At 36.1% G+C, this 18672-nt stretch overlaps 1 protein-coding gene across 1 annotated transcript in view; it reads left to right on the top strand.

The window, feature by feature from the left end:
• OTOGL (otogelin like) overlaps positions 1 to 18672 on the top strand; it is a 93206-nt gene that overhangs the window by 54903 nt on the left and 19631 nt on the right. The window contains exons 30-42 of the mRNA XM_033058455.1: positions 1997 to 2153; positions 2675 to 2701; positions 4114 to 4281; positions 6781 to 7059; positions 7653 to 7770; positions 8818 to 8897; positions 9788 to 10425; positions 12352 to 13239; positions 13911 to 14088; positions 14975 to 15117; positions 16177 to 16200; positions 16335 to 16427; positions 17044 to 17233. Of these exons, the coding sequence (XP_032914346.1) occupies positions 1997 to 2153; positions 2675 to 2701; positions 4114 to 4281; positions 6781 to 7059; positions 7653 to 7770; positions 8818 to 8897; positions 9788 to 10425; positions 12352 to 13239; positions 13911 to 14088; positions 14975 to 15117; positions 16177 to 16200; positions 16335 to 16427; positions 17044 to 17233 (2983 nt within the window). The remainder of the gene's footprint in view (positions 1 to 1996; positions 2154 to 2674; positions 2702 to 4113; positions 4282 to 6780; positions 7060 to 7652; positions 7771 to 8817; positions 8898 to 9787; positions 10426 to 12351; positions 13240 to 13910; positions 14089 to 14974; positions 15118 to 16176; positions 16201 to 16334; positions 16428 to 17043; positions 17234 to 18672) is intronic.

The raw sequence follows: 18672 nt of genomic DNA, 5'->3' as shown, positions 1-18672 counted from the left end.
TTCTTCATGATTATTAATACTAAATGACATCATTAGCTGTCTCAGCTGAACCTCCTGACTTTCAGGACTGAAGCTGAATATCAACATGGTTAGGAATTTGCCTGTGAAGGAGGTTTCAGTAGCTTAATCCTAGAGATTTATTAATGTTGACTTAAGTTACTATGTAAAGAATTTTTTGAACATGTGCCTGAGAACATAGTGATGAGTGTATTTTCAAAGTGGCAAATAATAAATAAAAATGGAACTTTTGAGAGTTTTTAAGCAACTGTATTATATAACAACTTAGAAAGATCTTTTCGCTTGAATTTTTATTTTCTATATTTTATTCATATTGTGATCAGAATTTGTAAATATTATGCCAAAATTTAGCATAATTATGTTAAAAAATCAATACCAGGTGCAAAACATGTAATTTAATTAGTAGTCAAGTATTTCCACACCTATGTATCTATCTCATATAGGAGAGTCTGTAAAGCAAACATCTTTCATGTGTTTGTAGAACCTATTAATCAGCATGTAAAAGTACTGCTCCTTCAAAAGTAATGTAAAGTGACTTCCTATCAAGGGCATGTGCAGCTGACTGCTAAGTGGGGAACAGGGTGCCAAGAAAAAAGCCCGAGTAGGGACTGACACTGGGGACATGGAAAGAACAGAAAACACAGATGGGGGATTCAAATGTGCTTGTTGTTGCTCCTGCTATGCGGTTGGAAGATCTTGCAGTTCATGCAGGAAAGCTCCTGTCTGTGGCACAGGTGGCCATGCAATTCAACTCGGGCTGCAATACCAGTTTACTGGGAGACAAAATCTTGCATCTCTTGGCTGGCAGCAACTGATGGATTGCAATTGCCCAGATAAGCACTGAATTCAACAGGATCTGAGGAACCTGAACACTTGGAGAAAAAAGGGTCTTCCTCATAATTCCTGAGCTCTGCAGCAGCTTTGGCCCAAGGCTCCCAGTTTATCACAAGAGCAGGATATTGCTGACCCATGGAGAGATGCTGTTCCGTAGGCATGAGAGACAGGTTGAGATTTTTGGAGCCAGTTTGCTGTTTGGTGATTTCTACAAAGCTACTACTGCCACTTTCAATAGAGCTAGTTCTCATGTCCTCCCACATGTCCCCTGTGTCCCCAGTGGTATCCCTGTTTTCAAAACAAGAAAAAGAATGAAAGCACAATAACATCTCTCTGCCCTTGATCCAGTCCCTGCCAGCTTCTAACAACTGCCAGCTGAGAAGCTGTCTTCATGTTAGATAAGTACTGCTTTGTTACTGTGGTGGTATTTCTGTAATCTGACATGTGCCATTTCAGTGCTTTACAACTGAGCTAGACCCGAGACTAAACTGAAAAGAAACATTGCTTTGAACATTCCATGTGTTGAGTAAGAGCGCTGATTTGGAAATGTTGCTCGAAATTGAAAAAAAAAAAAAAGTAAACTCAATAAATAGTGTATAATGTAAAACCACAAAATATTGTGATAGGATTTTAGACAACGTGGGTTTCTAATCTAATGAAGTTTTGTGAGCAAGTTATATTAAAATTTTGATAAGTGCAGAAATAATTTTTTTTCTGCATGACGTCACCAATGATCTTAAGCTTTCTTCTCCTGGGAAACCCCCCCTCTACAAGTTACTACTTTAACAACTTGGTATTAAACTCTAAGCTCTGATTTTGTTGTCCATGCAAAACTGACAGGATGACTACAGATGGCAGTATTTGCCTTATAAAAGCAAAATTGCCTGTTTCAATAATTCTTTAAAATCGATGAGCAGCAAGTGTGTGGACAAGCATGTTAGTAATCAGTGATTGAATTTTTCTTTTGACCTTTAACTTAGATATAAGCTGATCATTTGAAGTGTACATTTTTTGTAGGAATATGCCCAAACTTTGGAAAATACCTTATTTTCGTGTTTAATTCTTTCAGTCAGTCCAGAAGTAAAACTGTAATTTGTATAGTTCATGCAATTAAGTCACCAATTTTTCTTCTTTCCCAACCCAGATTGATGTGACTTCTTTTATCAAAAATTGTCACACAGATACATGCAACTGCAATCTTGGTGGGGACTGTGACTGTTTGTGTACCAGTATTGCAGCTTATGCCCACAAGTGCTGCCAGCAAGGAGCAGCAATTCACTGGCGATCTCCTTCGCTCTGTGGTATGTACCTGGACTGACCAGAGCTCATCTCACAGGCATCCCTGACTTTCTTATGTCAAATTATACAAATATGACAGAGCAGGTGGATAAAAAACACGGTTCACTACTCTTAAGCTGTCTCTGTGTTAGCTGCGTCATCCTTTTACACCCAAATCCAAGGTCTTGCTGAAAAGGGTTGTCTGTGCTCAGGGTGTGTTAGTGCAGAGACTGTGGGAAAGGCACTGGTGAATGTCCAGTTTTCTGGAGACCCAGTATATTCTTTTACTTGACAACAAGAAGGGTTCTGAGCTGTAGAATAATTCTCCTGTTTCAAGTCTGCTGTCACTGAACAAAAATCTAAGAAAATAAAATCGCTGACTGAAATATCTTGAGACATGAAACTTCCTCCACTGAAAGTGAGCTTTACATCTTAAGGATGCAGCTATGAATGAATTATTTTGTTACTTTATAATAATAATAGTAATAGTAATAATAATAATTACATTAACAATAATAGTATGCTTGTTTGCTTTTTCTTTTAGCTTATGACTGTGAACACTACAACCGAGGTATGTATTATTTGATATTCTCATTTTAAAAATATGATTATTTTAAGGGCTTTTTCTTTAACTTGATGTATGTAGTTTTAACATTGCTTTTATTTTTAATGAGTGAAGGTTAGTGGCCCAACTGTGTTGAATGGTCCCTAGTAATCCCTAATGCCTCCATTAATAACTTCATAACGTTCAGTGTGGGGGAGTGGATCGATTCATCATCCTACAACATATGGTAGCAGTCAGGGAGAAACTCTAGAACGACACTTCCTTGTGTTTGTACTCTAAATTTCAGAGCAGGGACCTACAATATTTGGATATTGATAGCCTATGGGATTTTATGCACAAGTGTCACAATGCTGTGCTGTAAAAAGAGAACAGTACCTTAGGATAAGAGTGGTATTCATTTAACAGAATTAATTCCTGTATCATTGCCTCTAATATTTGGATACTGTGCACATGCTTTATAGGGAGCAATAGATACTGCAAAAGGAAACCTGACTAGTTGCAATGATATGAATCTGATTTTTAATGCATATTTTTTTGATGACTAGGATGATGTGCATACTATAATGAGGATCATTATAGAGATGATTTTTTCCTCCTCCTGTCTGGCCCACTGTAGTACTAGCATATAGGTCTTGCTAGGTATAGCTGACTTCCCACAATTACTTTGTAATAGGGTCAAAAAGGTTTGAGGATATGGCTTTAATGGTGAATATCAAGACAGTGGTCATAAAGGCCTTTTATGACCTTAATTATTCTATGATTATATGAAAAAGTAGGAAGGAGTACTGGTTTTGACTTATTTTCTTTGTAGAGTTAACATGAATTTAATAATATATTTTGTATCTGTGATGATTGTTTACACAGATCAAGGCCTTTCCCAGTTCCCATGCTGATCCACCAGTAAGCAAGCTGGGGCTGCACAGGAGGTTAGAGGGAACAGAGTTGGGACAACTGACCCCAGCAGACAAAAGGGATGTTGCAGAACACAAGATGTTGAGTTCAGCAACAGAAATTAGAGGAGAAGTTTACTGAGACTGGCATTACTTAGGGTTCATCTAGATGTTGGTCAGATGATGGTGAAGAATTTTGGCTTTTTCATCACTTTTCTTGCAATTGTTTTCTTTGGTTTCCATTTATTTTTCCTTATTTCTCTATAAACAAAACTCATATAAAACCCTGATTTAACTGCCTTTATCTCCACCCATAAGTTTTTTTCAGTTCTTCCCCTCTTATTCTTTTGTGAGATGTGGGGTGAATGACCAGGTGTGTGGTGCTTAGCTGCCTGCCAGGGTTAAAGTCAAGGACAGAGTTATGCATGTTTCCACTACCAAGTGGAACCAAGTGGAACATTAAGACTTAAGTTTTGTATATTATGCAATGAAACTTTTTCTTTTTCTATTTGATTTTTCTTCCCTTAGGTCTTGGTGAAGGACCCTATATTTTGGCAAGTTTTGGAGTGAATGACACAATTATAGGGGCTAATGTATCCAGCAGAAGGATATTTCCCCTGCCTAGAACTGGAGCACATGGAAATGTAATTTTCAGTTTCATGATAACTCCAGGACTTTTCAAAGATAAAGATTTATGTAAGTGTTCTCAGCAGTTTTGCTAATGGTGAGATATATATCTCAAACTATATGAATGATTTTTGCTGCATCTTCTAAATGTCCTGAAGTAGTCTAGATATTTTTAGTTATTGGAATAAGTAGCCAATTTCAAAATGAAGGAAGGATTAAAATTTTATTTTTTTGATATTAGAAAACCTCACTTCTGGGTTTCAAGTTGACTTTTCAAAATTTATTTTAGAAATATTACAAAATACAAGTGAATAGGATAACTATGTAAAAAATCCAATTAGTTTCTATAAATGGAAACTGGTGAATTTTACACAAGTATGTAGCAAATATCAACACTGAAGCTCCATGCAAGATATTTTTGTCTCCAGTAAAATTGGTTCTACTTTATGTTTTCACCTTATTTGTTGCTTTTCCTGACCTAGAAAGTGTGCAAGTCAGAATGATCAACCTATTTCTGCATTGTTAATAAGCAGCATCTCTGTGCAATGTAGAAGGTAGTTTCTTAGGGAACAGCTAATCCTGAGCTCTATGTTTTGTCAGAGACTTTATCAGGGACTTACCCAAACTCTACAACAAAAATAAACATGTTCAAATATTTTCCCTTCTGTATCTATTTTTCTTTCTTCACATATGTGAAAATCGTGCCAATTAAATCAATAAAGGTTTTTCATTGCTTTCTCAAATAATTTAATTTGTTGAAAAAAATCACAAACCCTCAAAAATCAACTTAAAGAAGGGCTTTCTCCACAGAAAAAATCAAACTGTATTTATGAACATTTGAATATTTATTGCCATGGGAAAATTAGGGTTTTATATGTGTTTTTGAAATGAAAAATACATACAACTGAAGAATTAATTCAGTCTTGTCAAATCCCCATGTAAAGTGGAAGTAAATAATTCATTATATCTGTGCAGTACACAGATGACTTTCATATGGAAATAAGAGATGAGACAGTATTCCTCTAGATTAAAGAACTTCAAGTTCTTTCGAGTTGAAAATCAAGAATTAAGACAGTCCTCTTATAAATTCTTGCATTTTCTGAGAATTTTTTCACTTTTGATTTGTGCCATGGGTAGAGCAAATAGAAGTCAAGTCTCTTATTTGGCCATAGATTTTCTTACAGTATTTTTGGATATGACTGCATATATAAAAAGCTTGACCTTAATGTTCTTACAGTGTGATATTAATTACTAATGAAATTTTGGCACTGCTAAGCTGTCATACATTTGTACAAACTGGAGAAAAACTCCCAAGATATGCAAGTGCCAGTTTGAGACTGCTTAGGAATAATTTTTGAAGGTTAGTAGCAGTAGGCTGAGTGCAATTTTGGTCTCACTGATAAGTTTTCTGGTGGTTCTGGATTACAGTAATTTCACGATTATAAGCCGCACCATTTTGACTAAAATTTTGGTCCGAACCCAAAGTGCAGCTTATAATCAGGTGTGGCTTATAAACAGACAAAGAACAAAAAGTTGCTGTTTTAGTTTGGAGGACAAGTGTCTGCTGAGAAAGGCAGGAACTTCTATTTGAAATGGAGAATGCAAACACCCTCCCTCCAAATTATTATAATTTTGAAATCAAGGGGCTTTCAGGCAAAAATATGGGAATTAGGAATAACAGTTATTTTCTAGGGAAATTAAAATAGAAATACAGTACTACAAAGAAACAAACTCCAAACCCTGACAAAGTCAGAGTACAACCTGACACCCCATCAGGCAGGGTGTTGGTAGCAGTCCCATTAAATGGTGGCTGCATCCTCCTGCAGTGACAGATGTGATTCAGTTGGAGCAGTGCTCCTGTAAAAGGTGCAGTTTCCCTCCGGAGGTCCAGGGGTGATGTGGAGAAATCCGATTTTCCTCTGGAGTCCAGTGGAGAAAGGGGGTCCCTTAGTGTCCCAAAACCTCTGTTTTTATTTTGGTAAGAAATGTTCGGGCTCTTCCCCCTGGCTGGAGCATCTCCCAATGGGATGCAGTAATTTTATCAGTCACACAGTGGGACTCAATGGCCATTAGCAGAAAATGACTCGCTGGAGGAAGGATGGGTTGTGAAAAGATAAAGAACAATGCCCTGCCTGGTTTCAGTGGATGTCCCATTAGCAGAATATCTGCCATGTAAATAAGGATCACTGCCCCCACCCTCAACAGATGGTGATAGAATAGATACCTTTTATCACACTCTGTATTGTAACGTGCGGCTTATAATCAGGTGCAGCTTATGTATGGACAAAGAACGAAAAGTTGCTGGCACCTGGAAGTGCAGGTTATAGTCAGTGCAGCTTATAATCGTGAAATTATTGTATATGATCATTTGAAGTTGCTTTTTGTCCCTGCACTGCATTTCCAACTCTGTTTTGTGCAACATAAAACTGATTTTTTTTTTTAATTTTTGGTGAAAAGCAGGTTTTAAAAGGAACCACTTAAGAGCCAATATGTAGAATTGAATCTCAATTATAAGTTATTTTCTGTGAAAATCTCATGTGTTTGTTTTTTTTTTTTTTCCTGTGGAAGCTCTGTCGCTTGTTTCACTTGAATCTGCTGAAAGACCAAACTACTTTCTGTATGTACATGACAATGAAACCGTTGGGCTGGAGCAGTGGCAGGCAAGTGCCTCCTTTCAGAGACGAGCCACCTTCTTCCACCACCAGGGTCTCTGGAATCCAGGGCTCAGTGCCTTTGAGCTGCACAGTAAAAAAGGCTTTTTCATCATTCTCACCTCATCCAGTGTTAAAGTGGAGAAGTATGATGATTCAGAAGAATTTAAACGTTTCAGTAGCTTTAGTATTGAAGGTAAATTTTGCATAATCCTCAGGGCTAAACATCTTTTTTCTGCTTGCCTTCAGAGCACTTTCTTTCTTGTATTTCATCAGCAATAGCAACAAATATTTTATCCTATTTTTAATTTCTCTCTTTCTTTGTCTTCCATTCCATCTCAAAATGCTATTAGTTTCTAACTTTTGCAGATAGGATAGTCACATTATCTTTGAACAACATTTTCATCGGCTTACTCTTTCAAAATGAAAGTGGCATATCACAAAACAATAGATGTTATTATCTAATTAGTAATCTATAGATATTTATTCTTTTAAGTAAATTGAGTAATTGTACCACAACTGCAACCAACAGTATCTTCACTATATTTAATTGATCTTTTAGCTTTTGAAACAGAACAAATTGTAAAAATAAATAGCTGTTTTTATTGTCAAAGCTTGAACAAATTTAAAATACTTGAAACTGCTCACTTATTGGAAAGTTCTGAAAAATTTATCTATTTGTTTTTCATTTTTTCACTTGTCTAAAAATACCAATGTATGTTATAGAAAGGCTGTAAATTTATTGTTTATTGACTATCAAATCAATAAAAAACCTCCTTTCTTTCTCAGAACTCAGTGCTTCTGTGCCTTACAGAAGGATGTGTGAATGGCGATATGAATCTTGTGCTAATCCTTGTTTTAAGACATGTAGTGATCCTGAAGGAATAGCATGTAAATTTCTTCCTCTGTAAGTAAAATTTATCTCATTTTGCTACTATATTGGTTTTTGTAATAAGCATACCATATACTTTCTGAAAATTACTGCTGCTCCAATATCCATTCAGTTTTACTACCCAGATTTCAATATAATTCTTACAAGAAACTCTCACAAGTCGTATGAAAACATTTGTACCAAGCCTCTCATTTCCCACACTTTGTATTCCCATTTACATGCAACTTTCCAACACAAGAATAAGAGGATTTGTATTTAGCCCAGAGCTTCTGGTAGTGGTTAAGTAGAAAGATATTAAATTAAATGAAGGCTATTTCCTTCTATGGATTTGTAGTCTCATCATAACCAAGCACACCATGATGCTAAAACAACTACAGCTTTCTGGTGTTTATGTGACAGAGATCAAAAATTGTAGGAATAGTAAGGGAGGAATACGCCCTCTCCTGTAAGAAGAGGGAACTTTATACTGGGAGATGCCCATTGGCGTGAAGGGATGGATTTCACAGGGGTGATATTAGCTTGGTATTTAATAAACAGATTTCCTACTCTGTTGGTATTCTTAGCTTTTTCCTTATGGGAACACTGGTTGTTAATGTCATCATTTTCTTACTGAAAAGTCCCCCCAGAATGAAAAAGACATGGGAATATAGTGATTTGGCTTCATCCTCCTATGTTGAAAGGACTCAAGAAAAAGGCTTTATGGAGTCAGTCTAAATGTTTTAATATCTCAAGTGAACATATCTGGATAAAACAAAAGTCTTGCAGACAACTTCATCATTTTGTGAAAAACCTTTCTGCTTAGGGATCTAAACTTCCACCTGGTTGTGGAAACAGAATGGTCCAAAGCTATCATGTTAATCAGCCTATGCAAATAATTATTAACAGTTTAGAAATAGAATTATGCTGCTCAATAACTTTTTGACCTTGAAATGCCTCAAAATGATACAATCATAATTTCATTGGAAAGTTCTCAGAACTCTGACAAGTTTATTTAGACAAAGTACAATAATTTAAAATTAACTTCTACTGTGGCTCTAAAATTGACTATACAATATTTTAAAGGGTTGAAGGATGTATGCCATACTGTCCCAAAAACATGATCCTTGATGAGGTCACACAGAGATGTGTTTATCCAGAAGACTGTAAGTATACTTTATAATGTTTATCTTCTCTTATGAATTACTCCAGAGATCCTAGGAAAGGATTAATCAAATGCAATTTTTTAAAAAGTAAATGCTTTCTTAGAACAACTTTCTGCTGAAGATTGTCTCTATGAGACATACACTCCATTCCCAGTCATCCAAAATACAACTTCTGCATTCAAGCAAGTTATTTTGAGTTGAATTCTCACATTTGTCTAGTTGTGGGTTATATATATAATCTTTTGTGATTATGTTATACTCAGAGTAACTACATTTGATACATAATGCTAGTATATTACACATCTGTAAGGGAGAGATCCCAAATGAAAGAAACAAAGCTGTGGCAAAAAGTTCCGTCTTTTCAGAGGATGACACAGCACTAACAAATTCTGTTTGCCTATTTCATAATTACTGGTGTGTAAAGAGACCACATAATCTTCTTATTTTGTGGGATAAAGTGTTGTTTTAACATTAAAATTTAATTTTAATGCTATGTTATATTTTATTGTACACATTTTGAATTAAATACATTATGCTTGATATTTGCTAGTACAAAGTTATCTAGTATCCTGTCTTATAAAGATATAAAGTACTTATTTCAAATATTTTACTGTTTCATATTTACTGAATTTTCTATGGAATTGCCTTGTTACTTCAAAATTGCTCTGCAAAATCAAGGTTTTCACCAATAATAAAAAAAAACCTACTTCATTTGCAGAGAAAATTAGAAAACTTTTTGAGTCAGCTGAGTTCCTCAGTGGTGATGACCTGGAACCATTGGCAAGATCTAATTTGCTAATATTTAAATGGGAATTGATTAGAGACAGATTTGCTATTTTTCTTTACTCATAACCCATAAAAGACAGTTAAACACACATTTTTCCTTTTAGGCATACCTGTGACACCTACAGAATCAGAAATTGGACTGAAACCTTCTCTGTTAATCTCTCACATGGGTCCTACCATGGAGAGATTTCCTCAGACACCTCCTGTATTTGTTACTTCAGGGAATAAATCAACTTTCATCGGTGTGACAGACAAAATTACCATGAATGCAAACACAGCTTCAAGGGGAATGAATATGTCGGCACAGTCTGTTACAGACTTTTATTCATTGGAAGCATCTAATGAAGCCACCTATTCAACATTCTCATTACCAAGTATAGTGGAGCCTTCTGATGTACTTCACAGCACAACCAGCCCTACTGTCCTTTCCAAACCCATCCCTTCAACAGATTTTCCAATTCTTCTTCAAGCCTCATCAGTCACATCATCTACTACCCACTCTAATGCATCTATAACTTTACCCATTACAATAACAACTCCAACAACCCTGCTCAATGCAAGTCCCATTCCGACACATTCTGCATTATTAACACCCACTTCCCTAGTGGTAGTTCCATTTTCACTCAAAACATCTCAACTAGGAACAGTTCGACCTTCCTCAGCACTAACAACTTTAGCTTCCAAGATATCTTTTGCCTCTTCTGAGATGCCTGCAGGAATTGGGAAGAGTAGGAGTCCTTCAGTAAGTCATTCTAAGGGAGAAGAAATACACTCTGAAGTGTCTTTTTCTGCTTTTCAGGCTGACAGACAAACTTCCACAAGACCTGTATTTCTTTTAGGTCCACAATTGACACTAAGCACATCTACAGTAATTTCACGATTAAAAGCCGCACCATTTTGACTACAGTTTTGGTCCGTACCCGGAAGTGTGGCCTGTAGTCCAGAGTGGCCAATATAGGAACAATATTCTAAAAGTTACCAACAGAGAAGTGAGAGCCCGCGGTAGCCCCAAGCCAAGCTGGAGCCCGGCCAGCCCCGGCAGAGGTGGGAAAGCCTGGCAGAGGCGGGGCAGCGGTGTGGGGGCGGGCGGCAGAGCCCCAGCCAGCAGCGCGGGGGAGCCCGGCGGTGCGGGAGCCAGCAGAGCCAGGCCAGGGTGAGCAAACACAGTGGTGGCGGTGCAGGCAGTGGTGGGGGTGAGCGAGCCCAGCAGTGGCAGAGGCAGCACTGTCCGGCCGGACCCGAGCAGCCCCGCCGAGCCGTAGCACTGAGCTGGGCCACCTGGCCCCATCGGCAACCATGAGCGTGCTGAGCCTGCCTGGCCCCGCCCCAAGCCAGTAAACCCCGCCATGCCGCGATTCTGTTACTAATTGGCAAATTTGTGAAAGTTGCACACAGATCCTCACTACGAACAAAAGTGCGGCTAATAATCCGTTGCAACTTATGTATGGACGAGGACCTAAATGTTCCCAACACCCTGGAAATGCGGCTTATAATCCGTGCGGTTTGTAGTCGCGAAATTACTGTACTTCTCCTGTATCTACTTCATCTGTTAGAACTAAGTCTGGCATTAGTCAAACTGCAGGTTTCCCAGCACCCATTTTTACACTGACTTCAACTGTTCCTCAAATTCCTATAACTACTAGATTTTCTAGTTCTGAGACAAGTGTTCCTCAATTAATCACATTTTCATATTTCAAAACAGCAAAACCCTTGTCTAAAACTTCTCTGATATCATTAAGTGCTAGTTCTTCAACCAGTTTTTCTCCAAAGCCATTTTCATCTTCAGTGCAAACTTCAATGACTGTTCCTGAGCAGACATCTCCATTAAAAAAGGGCAGTATTTCTGCTGCTCTGCCAACAATTACTGTATCTTCACCTCAAGTTTTTTCTCAAATCCCTAAAAACACTTCTTCAAGTCCTTCTGCAACATGCACACTATCTACACCAGTGCATTCTCTGTTTACCTCCCTGAAGCCCAAAGCTATGGTCAGTGCCACTATTGCCTCCAAAAGTGTTTATACAGTACCTTCTGGTGCTTCCCCTCCTCTAGTCAATTCAACAATCTCTGATAGGTCTGTAGTAAGTAAAGCCTCAACAGAAAATAAGCATATAATGTACACTGATTTGTTTTCATTGTCATCCCTTGCTAAAAAGTCAATGAAATCCATTATGTCTATAGCCTTCCCTCTTGGAACATAGGTACTACCTCTAAATGCTACATCAATAACTACTTCAGTACTTTCAGAGTATCCAAAAAGTTCAGATACAGAATTAAAAACTAACCCTGTGGCTCAAAGTTCAGGTACTTTAATTTCCAAAGATCCTTCTTTTACGAGGTCATTATCTTTATTTACAACCTTGTTATCAACATCAATACCGAGTTATGTGACATCTCAGACTACAAGCTCTTCATTCATTCCCATAGTCAGTAGCACATCATCACTAGCCCAATATGTAAGTGCTACCCAAGCATCAATTTCATCTCTAGACACACAAGGAACTTCAAAAATTCCAGTTATAGACCTTGCAACTTCTGTGGACTTTTCTAAATTCACTTTAAAAATAATCTCTCTACCAACTTTTCAGCAGCACTAAATGCATCTGTTGTAATGCCCTCTTTACTAATGCCTTTAAAAGCCAGACCTCTGTGCCTTCACCTCCTCCTAAGATCACTCATCTCTCTAATGTTTCTCTAGGAAAACAGAGTTCTTCAGTAAGCTCTTCAGAAGAAGATGGAACAATATCAGCCATACCAGCTGGAATCATCACTCAATCCACTACACCAATGACCATGAACACAACAGTGAATGCTACATCCTCAAAAGCACCTTATGTTTTTGCAAAAATGCTACCTAGTTCTTCAGCCAGTTTATTAGTTACTTCAGGCACTACCCTAGGCTCTAGGATTACTACAAAAACTACTGATTCTTTTGTTGTCAATTTGGATTTTTATGTGGCTTCAGCTTCAGTTCCTACCACCATAGAAACACACAAATCTTTATTTACAACTGCAGTAACTGAAGCTTCACAGAGCACTAGAGAAACTCCAAAGATTAATATAATGAAAACAACTGGTACTTCAAGTCCATTATCACAGATTAAGAGTACCTCATACATAGCATCAGAAGTTAAACACACAACTTCATTTGAAAAAAACGTGGATATTTCAGAAGATTATCAGACTTCACATGAGCAAAAAAATGCTACCAAGACAGAGACAACCACAACTGACAAATCTTCCCCACCTTATTTGCCAGTAACTGCAGTTCAGAGCCTACTTTTTTTAAGAAATACAACCTCAGTCAAAAATATCTCTCTTTCTGGAGTCCTGGATGTAACAACATCAGATAGGTCTAAAATCCCAACACATAAATCCATTACACCTTATTTCAGTGTAACAGAGGCCACAGAGCTGCAAACCAGAGCTATAATAGATTTATCTCATTCTAGTGGTGAAATGGCTCTGTCTCCCTCTTCAGGAACGATGGCTGTAGCTGACAAGGCTTATTTTGGCACGATGATGCATGCATTGATATCTACATCTTCTGAGTGTGTGGTATGATCAGTCTTACTTTCTCCTCTATGTTAAAATATATATTACTTTTCATTCCATTCTGTTATTCTACATATGTAATAGCAGAGATTAAAAATAGTTCCTATTTTCTATGTAATTTACTTGTTTTAAAATTCTTGGTTATTCTTAGAGGATAGTTTTTTGCTGCTGTTACACTGCCCTGGTATATTCTGCCACTTGGATGTATTGCTCTGAAAACAAAAGCTTTAAATCTATGTGAGTTTTGTAGATAGCTAAATATATTTCTGAGATGCAGAAAAATCCATAATCCTTGGAATTTTGATGTTTCTGCATAATCTTACCCTAGCTTTCCTTTTTACACTTATTTCATTGTCATAGTTTTAAAATGGGATTTTGTGTTTCCTAAAATGCTTCGGATTATAACTGATTATAAAGTATACCCTCAATGCATAATGCTTTACATAGCGTATTCCACCAAAACTGGATGGAACAGGAAGGGTTTGGGTGAATGGACATGCATCATTGTCACTGGTTACAACCACAAAAATGCACGTCATTCCAAAATAACTGATGGGGGGCAGGTAGATGTGCTGATTCTGTCTCAGAGCTGGGGGATGGACAAGTAATCACTTGGCCTTCATACAGTCAATGAAGTTAAAGTTCACTCTGGTTGTTTTTTCCTTATATGACAGCCAAGATACCTCGAACCTGTTGACAAATGCAGCCAGTATGTGTGTGTTAATATGGGTTGGATGTTATACAACCTTTCAAGGAACTGCCCTAAGGATGTGCACAAGCCACATTGTGGTTTTCGAGGAATGCCTGTTCAAGTTAACACTGATAGCTGTTGTCCAGAATGGGAATGTCCTTGTAAGTCACTCTTTTATTTTTAAATAAAATATGGAACCTTCATCTGTAAATATCAAGTACTAAATTAAAGGGTTATTACAATGAGAATATGAGGTTAAATGCTGGAATGAATTAAAAAGAGCTATTAATCAGCAAAGCAGAATTAAATATACTGAACATTTTGGTACCTTTGAATTGACATCCTGGAGAATAAAAAAAAAATTTTTTTTGAATGCAAACATTCAAATGACATCTTTAGCATGAACTCCAATATTTTTCAGCTGAGACTTTTCAGAATTTTTTCGGTAAAAATGTTAAGATTTCAACATTTTATGAAGAAAAATAAATTAAATACTGACTATTCTGAAAGACAGAACCCTCGTATCTCATTTAGCTCTAATTGCAGTTTTGATTCATGCTTAGAAACTTTAGAAACTGGCAGATGATTCTGCCAAGGGAACAAAAAGACTAAAGATAAGTCATATTTAAAACCTTGCAGCATCAATGAAACCAATATTGCATTTTATATTTTTTTCAAGACAAGACAGATAAGTCCCTTGTCAGTATCTCAAATACATATATATTTTTATGCATATGTTTAATCTCACATTGTGCAGATTCTTTGACCTTGCCTGTAAAACTTTAAGTAAAAATTTTAATCAGTTTAAACATTGTCCCCTACCCTGGGCACACAGAAGCAGGTTAAGGTATTTCCACTGAGTAAACTGTTACTTCAGCTTGTGGCTATAATGTATAATATATTGTCTGCAGAACAAGGTCATCTATCTATCTATTTATCTATCTATGAATGTATATGCGAAAGCAAATATTGCTAGAACTGAAAGATTTTAGAAATACCCTGTATTCAGTTTTGTGGTAACCTCATTAAATGACATCTCTTTTTTAGGTCAGTGTTCTGTACTATCTGAACTGAGTGTTATAACATTTGATGGAAACAACATAGCCCTCTGTAATATGGCTTCCTATGTTTTAGTCAAGTTACCAGGAGAAACTATTGTTGCTCACATTGAAAAATGTCCTGCTAATCAGGTAAGGTTCTTGCATTTATGCAATAATTACAATTGTTCCTTGAATTTTTTTGTGTTATAGGTTTGAAATTATGCAAGAATATGACAATTAAAAATGACACATAAAAGCCATACTCAATCAAAAATGACAAGTAATTTAATTTTCAAGAAACATGCTTAATAATGCTTTCTAGATAAAATAATTTTATAATAATAAAAACAGTAATTGTTGTGTTGTAAGGAAATTCAAATGTACATTCCTTTTAAATTATCAGAGGTGACATTATTTCTCAATATGCATATCTCCTTTCAGGTTTTCCACACAGAAGTGTTCTTGTAACCTTGAATTAGTGTTTTACAATATGGTCAAAATAGTAAAATATTTTTACAAGAGACAAAATATATTTTGTAGTTATTTTAGGAAAATATTAATGACTGTGATGTGTTGTCCTTTGTAGTTGTCTAACTCTCTGCATTGTCTACAGAGGGGGTCCAACCACTTTATTTTCAGATTACCAGTTTAGGCCAGGTCAGTCTCATACTTAGAATCTTTACATACATTTCCTTTGCATTGTCCATAGTCCTAATTCATGCAGGCCTTAAGCAACTGGATTGAGTCCATCTTCAGTTTGTGGATAAACTAGTCAATGATGAGGGGCTTCAACAGGCTTCTTTCCTTCCCGTCTCTTGTTTACTCTCACAGGGCAGCTGTACGCTTGAACTTTAAGACTGTTAAAGGCAAAAGTCTTGCATTGTTTTAGATGTTTTCTATTAAATTGTTATCTCGTTTTCTGGTTGCAGTCTAAAGGTGGGAATGCGGAACACATACTCAGATGAGCTTTAGAAATCTGTGGTTTTGTTTCTTTAAGAAATATAAGTAGAAAGGACCTTTCAGCATATGCACTAAAGTAGCTGGAAAGTGTGTATTTTTTATTATTTATAATGAATATACTAAATTAGTTTAATTATTTACCTAATTGTAGAAGAACATTAAAGACAAAGAAAATAATAGCTTATTTTTACTAAATAAAAATGCTGCTGATTTTTATTGCAGTTCTAATTTATTTTTAATATTTTCCAGAGTGCAAATTCAATAAGAAAACTAGTAAGTACTTACTTATTTTGCTGATTTTAAAATGCATTATTATTATTAAGTAATTAATATAAAAATTACTACACCACTGGTACAGAATTAGAAAAATAATAGTAACTCGATTTTCTTGTCACTTTTCTTTCAAGGTGCCACCTGCAAACACTTCAGGGCTCTGTTTTAAGAAATTAAATGTCACAACACACACTTGTCAAATGCTTATCAATCGTTTAGCAAGAAAAGTAAGTATATATCAATAGCATGTGTACTCTTAAAAATAGCTTGGATAGATATTTTGTTGTAGAATGTGATAAATCAGATTTAAAATAAAACACTACAGGATTAGGATTACTTTTGCAGATCAGATTCCAAATAATTCATGATATACTAGAGGCAAAACAATTTACATTTCTGGTACCACGCTTCACTTAAATGTAATTTTTCCAAAATGACACTTTAAAGCTGTTTTGAAATTTAATGAAGCTGCAAAAGCAGTTCTATACTTCCAGAAACCCCAGAATTCCAGAAATGATAAATACTTAAGGTACTTTCTTGCTAGTCAGTAACAAGTCAGAACAGATGACTTTGAATAACTGGAATGAGGTTTTGTGTCATCATACAATATGTGATAAATAAGATTTATTATTTCCCTAATTAGAAAAGATTTTTTTGTCCTTATGCCTACTTCATTTGCAGTGTTTGGAAGTGGCATGGGTGGGAAGCTCTCTAATTTAAGCACTGTGACTGTTTTTTTGGCAGAGACCATGAAAAGAAGTCTTTTGTTATAAAATAGAAATACCTATAAAATGCATCATTGTGATCTGGCTTTATCTCTAAAATGTGTTTGGTTTATTTTAGGTAGTTGTGGATTCTGTAATTCAACCGTTACCATTTTCAAAAGATGGACTAAGTATTCAGGACACTGGTGCAATGTATGTCGTTAATACCCCAGCAGGTATTAGCATCAAGTGGGCTCATTTTACAGGCATCATAGACATACAGTATGGATTACACTCCAACACAACAAGGAAGACAGAAGGACTTTGTGGTGAGGCTATGGTGGCAATTTTTTTCTTATTGACTAACTTTCCAATTGGAATTTGCAACTCCCTTTTGTGTATGTGACCAACTGTCCCTATAGCTCTTGTTGTCGCTCTCATTAACTATACTGACAATCCTATGTGAAGGCCTGCGAAATCCTATTAATTAATTAATAATAAATTAATCATTCTGTTTGAAAGCACTGTGTGCTAATAAAGTACTTTGCAGAACAAGTAGTGATCAGCACATTGTATCTAAATAACTTTTAAAAAAATAATATATTTATTTTACTTATTTTTGCCTGTTTTAAGAGTTTTGTTGAAGCCAAGTAAAGAAAAAGAAAATTTTTAGTGAAGAAGTGGCTGCTAGAGAAATTCAGGTAGTGATAGTATATTTCAATAATTATGGAGACAAGAATAACTGTCTGATGCTAGCAGTGGCAGCTTATTGCTATGAAAATACTGACAAAAGTTTTATCTTGGGAAGGGTCCAAGTCTTTTGAGGACAGTGAATTAAGAATCTGAATTTAGATCTCTTGAGGCTGGGTGTAGAATATTAAACTGTGCTGGGGTGTCTCAGTCTTGAATTACAATGATAGTAAATGTAGCATATTTCAAGCTTCCATAAAGCTTTTTATAGCTTTGCCAGTATGAATAATATGGAAAAGTGCAAGCAGACAATTAAAAATTGCTTTAATTTTATCATAAATACTCATTTTCTGGTGGTTTTTAATTTTACATAATTGACATATTGAAAAGGAAAATGAACTTCTTATAATCTTTTGAACTGCTTTTAGTTTTAAAAGCAAACAAAGCAATTCAGATATGCTTTATATATAAAGACAAACAAACAAAGCCTTTAAAATAAATTGCAGTCTTCTGCTTGAACAAAAGGAAAGTTCTCCTAAATCCAGTGAAAGAGGGTGGAAGCTGGCCCTGCATCTTTTCCCAGTATAATGCCATCTTCTTAATGCATGCTGAATGAGTGGGACAAGATGAGGTCAAATGTAGAAAGAATTATAGAACAGTTCCTCTTTGTGTCATGAGAAGATAAAAAGAGGAAGACTATGCAGACAAATCCAAATGTAGCTTAAAATGATGCACTCACTACCTGATATTTTGCAGTAAAATCCGAAGTTTTCTTCAGTGCTTCTTTCCTGTCCTCTGCTATTCGCTCCTGTCTGGGATTCTGCAATCCTCTTCCTCTCATACTAGAAAAAGTTGTGGGACTATGTGGTAAATTTGCTTTATTTTTAAAGCTATATTGATTCTGCAGTTCTGTAGCATAGCCTTACAAATTCTAATGCCAGCAGTTAGTGATGTGCAGCAAGAAGCAGAAGAGTTAAGAATACTGGAAAGTGGTGCTACTGTAAAATTCTTATTTAAATGCCATCTTCTGTATTTCTTCATGCTGTCTGGAAGAATAATAGTCAGCCACACTAAGCTA

This window comes from Catharus ustulatus, chromosome 4 (genome assembly GCF_009819885.2).
Source record: "Catharus ustulatus isolate bCatUst1 chromosome 4, bCatUst1.pri.v2, whole genome shotgun sequence".
NCBI classification, from domain to species: Eukaryota; Metazoa; Chordata; class Aves; order Passeriformes; family Turdidae; genus Catharus; species Catharus ustulatus.
The sequence above is the reverse complement of the archived record's forward strand: the minus strand, read 5'-3'. Positions and strand labels throughout refer to the sequence as shown.